Source organism: Myotis brandtii, unplaced genomic scaffold, assembly GCF_000412655.1.
Source record: "Myotis brandtii unplaced genomic scaffold, ASM41265v1 scaffold134, whole genome shotgun sequence".
NCBI classification, from domain to species: Eukaryota; Metazoa; Chordata; class Mammalia; order Chiroptera; family Vespertilionidae; genus Myotis; species Myotis brandtii.
In genome coordinates this window covers 2,668,706-2,682,654 of record NW_005354756.1, presented here as the reverse complement: position 1 = coordinate 2,682,654, position 13,949 = coordinate 2,668,706, and the positions used below count along the sequence as shown (strand labels likewise).

The window sequence follows — 13,949 nt, the reverse complement described above, 5'->3', positions numbered from 1 at the left end:
AAAAAAAAAAAATAACACGGAGCCCTGGCCGGTGTGGCTCGTTGCTTGAGCGTCCTCCCATGCACCAAAAGGTTGCTGGTTTGATTCCCGATCAGGGCACATGTCTGGGCTGCAGGCTGGATCCCCAGTAGGGGATGTGCAGGAGGCAGCCAATCGATGTGCCAGTCTCACATCGATGTTTCTGTCCCTCTCCCTCTCCCTTCCTCTCTAAAATCAATAAAAACATATTATTTAAAAATAATCTAGAAATTATAAAGAAAATAAAAGGCACTTCCAATTTCATGACACTAGAGTAGCCACTGCTAACATTTAGGCGAACATTCTTTTTGGCACCATTGGCCAGTGTACACAGGGCAACAGGAAACTCAGGTCCCAATATGGACTTGGGGAGTTGTTCAAGAAAGAGTTTTCTCTGATACCATATTGAAGTTCTACACTTCGTCCTCCTTTATTATATCCTTTAATATAATTAGATCATTTATTATGATTTTCATTTAGTAAAACCTTTAGCATCATGTTAAGAAAGCCCTTGCCTATTCCAAGGCTAGAAAAAAAATGACCCTTCTTTTCTTTTAAAAAAAAACCACACAAAACTTTCTGGCTTCATTGCTTTATACAGTAAAACCTCGACATAACAGACTAATTTGGATGAAGGGGTGCCCGTTAAAGCCGAAAGTCCTTTATAGAATAAAGGAGGTTTTCCGAATGCCTATGTTAAAGAATTGACAAATTAGTTGGTTTGCCTGTTTTTACTTATGTAGACAAATGTGTGTACTTAAAATTAGGTACACATGAAAAGTTAAATTTCACAGGAAAGTTTTCTATATTTATTACAGTAGTTTAAAATGTATACAGACTAGGTCTAGCAAATGCCTGCATTCCCCAGTCACTGAGAGTAAACAAATGCACACGGCGGGGGTGTGGCTTAGCACATGGCAGGGGCGTGGCTTAGCACACAGCACGGTTAAAACTGCTGCAGAAAGTCACACCACGTGACATACAACCCATCCCTGTGCTCCAGGTGGATTGACCACATGCTAGTCATTCATTTACAGCAGTGACTCTTGGCTTTAAATATGCAGACGATAGTTGTCGGTATGTAATATTTATTGATGTTGGTGAAACTACTACAGTGTTTTTTCTAACATATGGCCTATTTGCTAAAATTTGTTAAAAATAACAGTGAATTAATAACAAAAAAATAACCTGTTAATTTAATTATAAACATCGACCAGCTGTCTCCTGCACACCCCCTACTGGGGATATGCCTGCAACCAAGGTACATGCCCTTGACGGGAATCGAACCTGGGACCCTTCAGTCCGCAGGCCGACGCTCTATCCTCTGAGCCAAACCGGTTAGGGCAAGTGTCTCCACTTTAGCCAGCCTCCCGACAGCCCAGCCATTCTGTCCCTCGGCTCCGTCTCAGCTCCTGCCGCGCTGGTGATGGCCTCCCCTCACCCTTCCCTCCAGGGCCACACTCACGTCCACGATGAGGAAGTCGAGCCAGCACCAGGCGTTGGTGAAGTACTTCTTGAAGCCGTAGGCCACCCACTTGAGCAGCATCTCCAGCACGAAGACGTAAGTGAACATCTTGTCGGCGTATTCGAGCAGAACCTTGATGGTCTTCCGCTCCTCCAGGTAGATGTCCTCGAAGGCCTGCGGACCAGGTGGGACAAGGGCCCATGGCGTCCCGACCACGGCCAGTGCCACCCTGCCCAAGGCATCAACTCTCACAGTAACTGCCACTCAGGAGGGCGGGGGGCGGGGGGGAGGGCACAGCTGAGACGCTAGTGGAGGGGACTCGTCCAGGGTCGGCTTCGGACAGGCCAGCAAGCTCTCCCAGGAGCGTGGGCCATGGGCGGGCCAGGAAATGACCTGACGCGGTGAGTGGATAACAGGGCGGAGTGTAGTGAGAACACTTCTTCCCTCACATTACAGAGCAAGTCTCAGTCCTGGGCCAGGCATTTTGTTTAATTAATTAACTAATTAAATTTTTTTTTGCGGGGGGGTGGGACTAGGGCATTTTAAAGACCTTTCTAGAACTTGCTGAGCTCCCATTTTAACGAGGGAGGGCGTGCAGGCTCAGCTCACAGCCCTCTGCAGGAAACAACATAAAACTGGTTCTGTTTTCACTCTCCTGTATGCCGTTACCTACTTTTCATAGGAAAGAATATTGGTTTCTGATTGCAACAATCATTAGAAGTTTCCTTTAGATTACAGTGGTTCTTAACCTTCCGGCCCTTTAAATACAGTGCCTCGTGTTGTGACCCAACCATAAAATTATTTTCGTTGCTACTTCATAACTGTAATGTTGCTACTGTTATGAATCGTCATGTAAATATCTGATATGCAGGATGGTCTTTGACCGCCAAAGGGGTCGCGACCCACAGGTTGAGAACCGCTGCTTTAGAATAAGTATGTCAAACCAAACAGAAACGCTCAGAGTTGATCTAAGGAAACCCTGACGTAGATGATGGCAGGGACAGTTTGTAACCGCGAAGTTAGGAAACACAGGACCAGATGCAGCCAAACCCCCTGCAGTCCAGAATCGAGGCGTCCACGTTTCTAAAACGCTCAGAGTTGTTTCTCTGCACCTCCTCATTCCTGCCTCAACCCAAATTCCTGGGCTAACAGAGAAACCCCCGTGGCTCCCAGCTGCCCTCTGCCACCTCCAGCCTCCCAGTCCAGGCAACTGAACGCGTCACCGAGGGCCCTGGGAGCGGCCTCCCCCTGTGGCTCTGGGCCTCCCTGGCTGACTGCAGGGCCCCCGTGAGCGGCAGTGGTCCAGGGGCTGGCGCTGTCCGCAGTGCCCGAGCCTGCCCTGCTGAGCCCTACACGTGGCTAATCCGGCCAGTGTACACAGGGCAACAGGAAACTCAGGTCCCAGTATGGACTTGGGGAGTTGTTCAAGAAAGAGTTTTGTCTGATTATAAAACTGTATGCTTTTTATTAAAAAAAAAAATAACACGGAGCCCTGGCCGGTGTGGCTCGTTGCTTGAGCGTCCTCCCATGCACCAAAAGGTTGCTGGTTTGATTCCCGATCAGGGCACATGTCTGGGCAAAAAAAAATGACCCTTCTTTTCTTTTAAAAAAAAACCACACAAAACTTTCTGGCTTCATTGCTTTATACAGTAAAACCTCGACATAACAGACTAATTTGGATGAAGGGGTGCCCGTTAAAGCCGAAAGTCCTTTATAGAATAAAGGAGGTTTTCCGAATGCCTATGTTAAAGAATTGACAAATTAGTTGGTTTGCCTGTTTTTACTTATGTAGACAAATGTGTGTACTTAAGTAGGGGATGTGCAGGAGGCAGCCAATCGATGTGCCAGTCTCACATCGATGTTTCTGTCCCTCTCCCTCTCCCTTCCTCTCTAAAATCAATAAAAACATATTATTTAAAAATAATCTAGAAATTATAAAGAAAATAAAAGGCACTTCCAATTTCATGACACTAGAGTAGCCACTGCTAACATTTAGGCGAACATTCTTTTTGGCACCATTTGTGTGTGTGTGTGTGTGTGTGTGTGTGTAAGTGCACAATTTTACTATAAGATATACTAAATGTCTTTGCTTTGAAACGTCTTTTCCCACTAAACAGTCTTCTGTGGACACTTATCAACTCAATGAGGTGATTACGTACAATATCATTCTTTTAAAAGGCTGCATAATATTTCATAATACTACTGTTTATTTAGTCAAGAAGGAACATTTCCATTGTTTCCAATTTATTCCCAGTAGGAACAACACTGCAATGAACAACGCATCTGGTTACCTATTGAGGGTAACCTTCTAGAATTGGGGTGAAAGTCAAAGGTGTGCTTTGGTACAGACTGGGACCAGGGCCTCAGAGGGGGACACCTAGTGACCCCCCCCCCTCCACAATGCAGGAAGGTGGCTCTTTCCTCGCCACTCCACCCACACTGGGGGTGTGTCTCCTTTGTCACTCTTCCCAGCCTCATGAACAAACGGTACTTGGTTCCATTTTTCTTTAGTGCTCGTGATGCTGACATCATTCCCTTGGATGTGTATTTGCAGTGCTCATCCCCTCTGCTTATTTTTATTTTTCTTGAGTGTCTGGTTTATTGGGGGACATTAACTCTTCATTTGATACACTTTATCCTAGTTGTGTGCCTTTCAATCTCATCTCCTTTTGTTTACCATACTGAAGTTCTACACTTCGTCTACATTTATTATATCCTTTAATATAATTAGATCATTTATTATGATTTTCATTTAGTAAAACCTTTAGCATCATGTTAAGAAAGCCCTTGCCTATTCCAAGTCTAGAAAAAAAAATGACCCTTCTTTTCTTTTAAAAAAAAAACCACACAAAACTTTCTGGCTTCATTGCTTTATACAGTAAAACCTCGACATAACAGACTAATTTGGATGAAGGGGTGCCCGTTAAAGCCGAAAGTCCTTTATAGAATAAAGGAGGTTTTCCGAATGCCTATGTTAAAGAATTGACAAATTAGTTGGTTTGCCTGTTTTTACTTATGTAGACAAATGTGTGTACTTAAAATTAGGTACACATGAAAAGTTAAATTTCACAGGAAAGTTTTCTATATTTATTACAGTAGTTTAAAATGTATACAGACTAGGTCTAGCAAATGCCTGCATTCCCCAGTCACTGAGAGTAAACAAATGCACACGGCGGGGGTGTGGCTTAGCACATGGCAGGGGCGTGGCTTAGCACACAGCACGGTTAAAACTGCTGCAGAAAGTCACACCACGTGACATACAACCCATCCCTGTGCTCCAGGTGGATTGACCACATGCTAGTCATTCATTTACAGCAGTGACTCTTGGCTTTAAATATGCAGACGATAGTTGTCGGTATGTAATATTTATTGATGTTGGTGAAACTACTACAGTGTTTTTTCTAACATATGGCCTATTTGCTAAAATTTGTTAAAAATAACAGTGAATTAATAACAAAAAAATAACCTGTTAATTTAATTATAAACAAATATTGGTTAAAAGCATTTAAAAATTAACAGGGTATTCATTTTCACATACGACATATGGACTGGAAATTATTTCCGTTAAATCGAAAGTCTGTTAAATCGAGGTCCGCAAAATCGAGGGTATATTATATTACAATTTAAAAAATCTAATTCTGGTAAAGAGCAAACATTTTAATATATTTTTCGGAGTGACTGGTCAACTGTCCCAATACTTTATTTAAGAATCCACTTCACAATCCACAGAAGTTACCTTTATCATATACTACCCTTAATTTCAGACCTCTCTATGTGATTCTATTCTCTACCTGTACTTGAATTAGTATTATATAAATTTTCCTGGTCATTTTTAGTAATTTTCAAGATAAAATTTGGCAACATTTTTGCAAATTCCCTTAAAGATGTTGGAAATTTATTGTTATTGCATTAAATTTATTAACTGTTACACAGCCTTCCTACCCAAAACTAGCATATATTTATAGCATACTTACCTATTTGCCTCCTTCTACATTCCTTAGCAAAGTTTTGAAGTTTTCTTCATGGGCCTCTTATCTATACTAATAAAAGCCTTGGGGGTGATCAGGCCAGCAGGGGAGGGCAGTTGGGGGTGATCAGGACAGCAGGGGAGCAGTTAGGGGGTGATCAGGCTGGCAGGCAGAAGTGGTTAGGGGCAATCAGGCAGGCAGCAGGCGAGTGGTTAGGAGCCAGCAGTCCTGGATTGTGAGAAGAATGTCCGACTGCCGGTTCAGGGATCGGGCCTAAACCGGCAGTCAGACATCCCTGGAGGGGTCCCAGATTGGAGAGGGTGCAGGCTGGGCTGAGGGATAACTACCTCCCCCCCGCCCCGTGCACGAATTTCGTGCACCGGGCCACTAGTACATATTATGTTATATTTATTCCAAGTTATTTTGTTTATAATGCCTGGCATGTTAGGAATATTTGAGAAATGTTACCTGTGACTAAAAGGTTTCTGTTAGTATACAACGACAATAGCAACAATTCTTTATATATTTTATGATTGGCCATATAATGCTTTTAATAAATTTTAACATTTTTCTATGCAATCATTATCTAAAAGTAATGATACATTTCTATTTATTTTTACTGTATGCTTAATTTTCCTCACTATTTGCAGTGGCTAGTACTTCAAGATTACTATTAAGTAATGAACAACAACTAAAAAGTAATTAAATCATCATTTTTCTTATTTCTGACTTTAATAAAAATGTTCAAGTGTTTTACTGCTAATGATGATGACAGAAGTTAATTTGAGAGTGTTTTTCACTAAATTAAGGAAATCTATTTTATTTCTGTTCTTGACAGAAAAAGTTTTAAAAATCAGGAATTTGTTGAGATAATTTCTTATCTTTGTCCTAATTGTATAAATAGATTTTCTAATGTGGTATCATTTTGATGTATATCTAACTATGATATACTTAATCTTTTAAATATATTGCTGGATCCTATTTGCATATATTTTAGGATTTTTGCATCACTATAAGTATGGAATATGAAAACTGGTCTATAATTTTCCTTTTGGTATGCTTAGGCTGTTAAAAATCAGCATTATTTAGTGTTCATAAAAATAATTTGTAGACTTTCCATTTGTTTTCATATACTAGAATATTTTAAATAGGACTGGAATTATTTTCTTCCTTGAGAATGTGAAAGATTTCCACTCTTGGAGATGTGAGGTTTTCTATTTGTTTGTTTTACTCTGAAATTTTATCAGTCTTGCTTTTTATTTATTTGCTAATTTATTAATTTATGTCTTTATTTTATTAATCACTTCCTTTGCTTTTCTTAAGATTACTTTGCTTTTATATTTCTAATTTATTGAGTTAAGTAATTAGTTTACATTCTGTCTATTAAATAACAAAATTGTTTAAGTCTCTGAATTTTATTCTTATTTCAGCTTTGGCTGAATCTCACATGCAATATTATCTACCTCTATTTTTCATTTCTTATTTTTCTAGATTTCAGGTGGACATGGCATTTTGTTTAATTAATTAACTAATTAAATTTTTTTTTGCGGGGGGGTGGGACTAGGGCATTTTAAAGACCTTTCTAGAACTTGCTGAGCTCCCATTTTAACGAGGGAGGGCGTGCAGGCTCAGCTCACAGCCCTCTGCAGGAAACAACATAAAACTGGTTCTGTTTTCACTCTCCTGTATGCCGTTACCTACTTTTCATAGGAAAGAATATTGGTTTCTGATTGCAACAATCATTAGAAGTTTCCTTTAGATTACAGTGGTTCTTAACCTTCCGGCCCTTTAAATACAGTGCCTCGTGTTGTGACCCAACCATAAAATTATTTTCGTTGCTACTTCATAACTGTAATGTTGCTACTGTTATGAATCGTCATGTAAATATCTGATATGCAGGATGGTCTTTGACCGCCAAAGGGGTCGCGACCCACAGGTTGAGAACCGCTGCTTTAGAATAAGTATGTCAAACCAAACAGAAACGCTCAGAGTTGATCTAAGGAAACCCTGACGTAGATGATGGCAGGGACAGTTTGTAACCGCGAAGTTAGGAAACACAGGACCAGATGCAGCCAAACCCCCTGCAGTCCAGAATCGAGGCGTCCACGTTTCTAAAACGCTCAGAGTTGTTTCTCTGCACCTCCTCATTCCTGCCTCAACCCAAATTCCTGGGCTAACAGAGAAACCCCCATGGCTCCCAGCTGCCCTCTGCCACCTCCAGCCTCCCAGTCCAGGCAACTGATCGCGTCACCGAGGGCCCTGGGAGCGGCCTCCCCCTGTGGCTCTGGGCCTCCCTGGCTGACTGCAGGGCCCCCGTGAGCAGCAGTGGTCCAGGGGCCGGCGCTGTCCGCAGTGCCCGAGCCTGCGCTGCTGAGCCCTACACGTGGCTAATCCGGCCAGTGTACACAGGGCAACAGGAAACTCAGGTCCCAGTATGGACTTGGGGAGTTGTTCAAGAAAGAGTTTTGTCTGATTATAAAACTGTATGCTTTTTATTAAAAAAAAAAATAACACGGAGCCCTGGCCGGTGTGGCTCGTTGCTTGAGCGTCCTCCCATGCACCAAAAGGTTGCTGGTTTGATTCCCGATCAGGGCACATGTCTGGGCTGCAGGCTGGATCCCCAGTAGGGGATGTGCAGGAGGCAGCCAATCGATGTGCCAGTCTCACATCGATGTTTCTGTCCCTCTCCCTCTCCCTTCCTCTCTAAAATCAATAAAAACATATTATTTAAAAATAATCTAGAAATTATAAAGAAAATAAAAGGCACTTCCAATTTCATGACACTAGAGTAGCCACTGCTAACATTTAGGCGAACATTCTTTTTGGCACCATTTGTGTGTGTGTGTGTGTGTGTGTGTGTGTAAGTGCACAATTTTACTATAAGATATACTAAATGTCTTTGCTTTGAAACGTCTTTTCCCACTAAACAGTCTTCTGTGGACACTTATCAACTCAATGAGGTGATTACGTACAATATCATTCTTTTAAAAGGCTGCATAATATTTCATAATACTACTGTTTATTTAGTCAAGAAGGAACATTTCCATTGTTTCCAATTTATTCCCAGTAGGAACAACACTGCAATGAACAACGCATCTGGTTACCTATTGAGGGTAACCTTCTAGAATTGGGGTGAAAGTCAAAGGTGTGCTTTGGTACAGACTGGGACCAGGGCCTCAGAGGGGGACACCTAGTGACCCCCCCCCCTCCACAATGCAGGAAGGTGGCTCTTTCCTCGCCACTCCACCCACACTGGGGGTGTGTCTCCTTTGTCACTCTTCCCAGCCTCATGAACAAACGGTACTTGGTTCCATTTTTCTTTAGTGCTCGTGATGCTGACATCATTCCCTTGGATGTGTATTTGCAGTGCTCATCCCCTCTGCTTATTTTTATTTTTCTTGAGTGTCTGGTTTATTGGGGGACATTAACTCTTCATTTGATACACTTTATCCTAGTTGTGTGCCTTTCAATCTCATCTCCTTTTGTTTACCATACTGAAGTTCTACACTTCGTCTACATTTATTATATCCTTTAATATAATTAGATCATTTATTATGATTTTCATTTAGTAAAACCTTTAGCATCATGTTAAGAAAGCCCTTGCCTATTCCAAGTCTAGAAAAAAAAATGACCCTTCTTTTCTTTTAAAAAAAAAACCACACAAAACTTTCTGGCTTCATTGCTTTATACAGTAAAACCTCGACATAACAGACTAATTTGGATGAAGGGGTGCCCGTTAAAGCCGAAAGTCCTTTATAGAATAAAGGAGGTTTTCCGAATGCCTATGTTAAAGAATTGACAAATTAGTTGGTTTGCCTGTTTTTACTTATGTAGACAAATGTGTGTACTTAAAATTAGGTACACATGAAAAAGTTAAATTTCACAGGAAAGTTTTCTATATTTATTACAGTAGTTTAAAATGTATACAGAATAGGTCTAGCAAATGCCTGCATTCCCGGGTCACTGAGAGTAAACAAATGCACACGGCTGGGGCGTGACTTAGCACACAGCGGGGGTGTGGCTTAGCACACAGCTGGGGCGTGGCTTAGCACACAGCGGGGGTGTGGCTTAGCACACAGCACGGTTAAAACTACTGCAGAAAGTCACACCACGTGACCACACAACCCATCCCTGTGCTCCGGGTGGATTGACCACGTGCTAGTCATTCATTTACAGCAGTGACTCTTGGCTTTAAATATGCAGACGATAGCTGTCGGTATGTAATATTTATTTATGTTGGTGAAATTACTACAGTGTTTTTTCTAACATATGGCCTATTTGCTGAAATTTGTTAAAAATAACAGCGAATTAATAACAAAAAAATAACCTGTTAATTTAATTATAAACAAATATTGGTTAAAAGCATTTAAAAATTAACAGGGTATTCATTTTCACATACGACATATGGACTGGAAATTATTTCCGTTAAATCGAAAGTCTGTTAAATCGAGGTCCGCAAAATCGAGGGTATATTATATTACAATTTAAAAAATCTAATTCTGGTAAAGAGCAAACATTTTAATATATTTTTCGGAGTGACTGGTCAACTGTCCCAATACTTTATTTAAGAATCCACTTCACAATCCACAGAAGTTACCTTTATCATATACTACCCTTAATTTCAGACCTCTCTATGTGATTCTATTCTCTACCTGTACTTGAATTAGTATTATATAAATTTTCCTGGTCATTTTTAGTAATTTTCAAGATAAAATTTGGCAACATTTTTGCAAATTCCCTTAAAGATGTTGGAAATTTATTGTTATTGCATTAAATTTATTAACTGTTACACAGCCTTCCTACCCAAAACTAGCATATATTTATAGCATACTTACCTATTTGCCTCCTTCTACATTCCTTAGCAAAGTTTTGAAGTTTTCTTCATGGGCCTCTTATCTATACTAATAAAAGCCTTGGGGGTGATCAGGCCAGCAGGGGAGGGCAGTTGGGGGTGATCAGGACAGCAGGGGAGCAGTTAGGGGGTGATCAGGCTGGCAGGCAGAAGTGGTTAGGGGCAATCAGGCAGGCAGCAGGCGAGTGGTTAGGAGCCAGCAGTCCTGGATTGTGAGAAGAATGTCCGACTGCCGGTTCAGGGATCGGGCCTAAACCGGCAGTCAGACATCCCTGGAGGGGTCCCAGATTGGAGAGGGTGCAGGCTGGGCTGAGGGATAACTACCTCCCCCCCGCCCCGTGCACGAATTTCGTGCACCGGGCCACTAGTACATATTATGTTATATTTATTCCAAGTTATTTTGTTTATAATGCCTGGCATGTTAGGAATATTTGAGAAATGTTACCTGTGACTAAAAGGTTTCTGTTAGTATACAACGACAATAGCAACAATTCTTTATATATTTTATGATTGGCCATATAATGCTTTTAATAAATTTTAACATTTTTCTATGCAATCATTATCTAAAAGTAATGATACATTTCTATTTATTTTTACTGTATGCTTAATTTTCCTCACTATTTGCAGTGGCTAGTACTTCAAGATTACTATTAAGTAATGAACAACAACTAAAAAGTAATTAAATCATCATTTTTCTTATTTCTGACTTTAATAAAAATGTTCAAGTGTTTTACTGCTAATGATGATGACAGAAGTTAATTTGAGAGTGTTTTTCACTAAATTAAGGAAATCTATTTTATTTCTGTTCTTGACAGAAAAAGTTTTAAAAATCAGGAATTTGTTGAGATAATTTCTTATCTTTGTCCTAATTGTATAAATAGATTTTCTAATGTGGTATCATTTTGATGTATATCTAACTATGATATACTTAATCTTTTAAATATATTGCTGGATCCTATTTGCATATATTTTAGGATTTTTGCATCACTATAAGTATGGAATATGAAAACTGGTCTATAATTTTCCTTTTGGTATGCTTAGGCTGTTAAAAATCAGCATTATTTAGTGTTCATAAAAATAATTTGTAGACTTTCCATTTGTTTTCATATACTAGAATATTTTAAATAGGACTGGAATTATTTTCTTCCTTGAGAATGTGAAAGATTTCCACTCTTGGAGATGTGAGGTTTTCTCTTTGTTTGTTTTACTCTGAAATTTTATCAGTCTTGCTTTTTATTTATTTGCTAATTTATTAATTTATGTCTTTATTTTATTAATCACTTCCTTTGCTTTTCTTAAGATTACTTTGCTTTTATATTTCTAATTTATTGAGTTAAGTAATTAGTTTACATTCTGTCTATTAAATAACAAAATTGTTTAAGTCTCTGAATTTTATTCTTATTTCAGCTTTGGCTGAATCTCACATGCAATATTATCTACCTCTATTTTTCATTTCTTATTTTTCTAGATTTCAGGTGGACATAACTGGTTGAGTCACAATGTGTGATTTATAGCACACTGTCATCTCTGGTCCATGTATAGTCTATTTTATTTATTTGCCTAGTTATTAATATAATCAACACCCATGAATCTACCAGCAAAATAGCTTTTGTTTACCCCAAGGTTTATTTTACAATGACCTTTACATTTCTAAGGGTTTGTTTTTAATCTTTCTTTTTTGCTATATCTAGCAGTTTCCTTATCTGTAAGATGGGCTTTATAATACCTATGGTGAGAATTAAATGAATTAATGTTTGTAACACGTTTGCAACAGAGTCTGACTCACTATTTAAGTGTTAGCTATTATTATTATTAGATCAGATTTAGTAATTATATATATGTATATATATTTTAGATTTCCTATTGTCTTGTTCTTTCTCTTTGCTTTGTCAATAACTAATAGGAGTCCTTTTTGTTTTATATCTCAAGCTTTTTACCTTGAACTCAACCTTGTTTAATATTAACAAACAAAAGCACTCTGCACTTGATCTTAGCCAAAAGGCCGAGAAGCGATAACAAAAGCACTCTGGTTTTGGTTGTCATTGTTTTCATTTGCCTGAAATACCTTATTATTTCACTTTTAATATTTCTGAGTCACAGTGTTCCAGGACTGTCATTCGAGAGCAATAGCTGAAGCTTTTTAAAAAAATCCATTCAGAGTCCTTTTCTTTTAAAAGATGAATTTTATCCAGTTACATTTATTATTAAAACACATGTTTGATCTTGCCTCTGCCATATTACTTTCTGATTTAATGCTTCCTTGTTGCTTATTTTTTTTTAAAACACATGTTTGATCTTGCCTCTGCCATATTACTTTATGTTTTCTGATTTAATGCTTCCTTGTTGCTTATTTTTTTCCCCTATCTTTTACTGTAAGATCTATGTTTTCTTTCAGTAATTTGGAAGGGATATATAGTCTGCTTTCTGTTAAACAAGTTTATAACTTGAAATAACACACTGAGACTTCTTTTCTCAGTATATCATCGACATTTTTTTTTAACACTGCTTGGCTGCCTACCCTGATTAGATGCATCTTTGCTTGCCAAAACTCCTCCCCACGTATGCCAAGCTGAGTTTTTCCTCCACAGCCCAGACTAAGTGGCTCTGGCTGCCCTTGTTTGTGGTTGTTTAAAAACAAAACTTGTTAACATATTGTCAAATCATCCTTCTCGGAAGTCTGCAGAGCTTTCGCTCTAGCTGCCAATGGTAAAACAGCGGAGTCTGCACGCCATGGGTCTGGGCCAACCCCGGAACAGGAGTGGGGCAGTCAGGGTGGAGTGGGGCAGTCAGGGGTCTAGAAGTGACAGCCACAGTCCTCCTCATGGCCTGCCCCACCGGGGGCATCACAGACGGGAGGCCCAGAGTCTTGGATCACAGTGACCCTTTCTCTCTCTGTAGCCCCAAGCATTCCTGCCAGTCGCTCATCCCCAACAAGATCAGGTGCTTGCTCCCTCTGGGTCAGGAAAGTTTCTGTTTCTTCTGCCTGCTCAACAGCACCTTCTAGAGCCCTCTCTAGGGCTGTTCCATTTCTTCTACTAGGGGATCTGAGAGATCAGAGTTGGGTGCTTGGGAGCCAGATGACGGCATCCCTGGAAGGCCACACTGCTTCTCTAGGGCTCAATAAACCACCCTGTCCTCCACAGTCCTGTTCCATCTGCTTCCTCCAGGAAGCCTTCCTGATTGCTCCAGTTCCCCCTGACCTCCCATCTCCCTGAGTCATCTACTCAATTTTGCTCAACTTTCTTGAACTGATCTCTGGCTCTCTCAAACCTGCTCAGTCTGGTTTCCCCAATTAGATAGGGATCCCCTGATGCCAGGGCCAGCGTCTCCTCCTCCTGTTGCTCTCCCATGGCTCCCAGAAGCAGACAGAGGAGAGCTTGGAGAAGACCTGTTGAACCAATGGAAGGTCAGGACCGAGGACTGTCTGGGTTCAAATGCCACACCTGCTGCTTGTGGGTGGCGGTGCCTTGGGCGAGCTACTTAATGTTTCTACAGAAGCCTGGTGTGGGGTGAAATATAAACATGTGTGAACAGCACAGCTTGGTCTCCAGCCCTGGAAAACCTGGTGTAAGTGGAGCCACCACTGTCGTCTCAGCCAGAACCGTGAGTTGCATTGGATCAGCCTGAAGCCGGGCACAGTGGCGGG

The 13,949-nt window shown here is 40.4% G+C and overlaps 1 protein-coding gene across 1 annotated transcript in view; it reads right to left on the bottom strand.

Moving 5' to 3' along the window:
- The window catches only part of SCN5A (sodium channel, voltage gated, type V alpha subunit), an 87,720-nt gene that overhangs the window by 17,288 nt on the left and 56,483 nt on the right, over positions 1-13,949 (bottom strand). Inside the window, 1 exon segment of the mRNA XM_014534938.1 lies at positions 1,484-1,657. Coding sequence (XP_014390424.1) covers positions 1,484-1,657 — 174 coding nt within the window.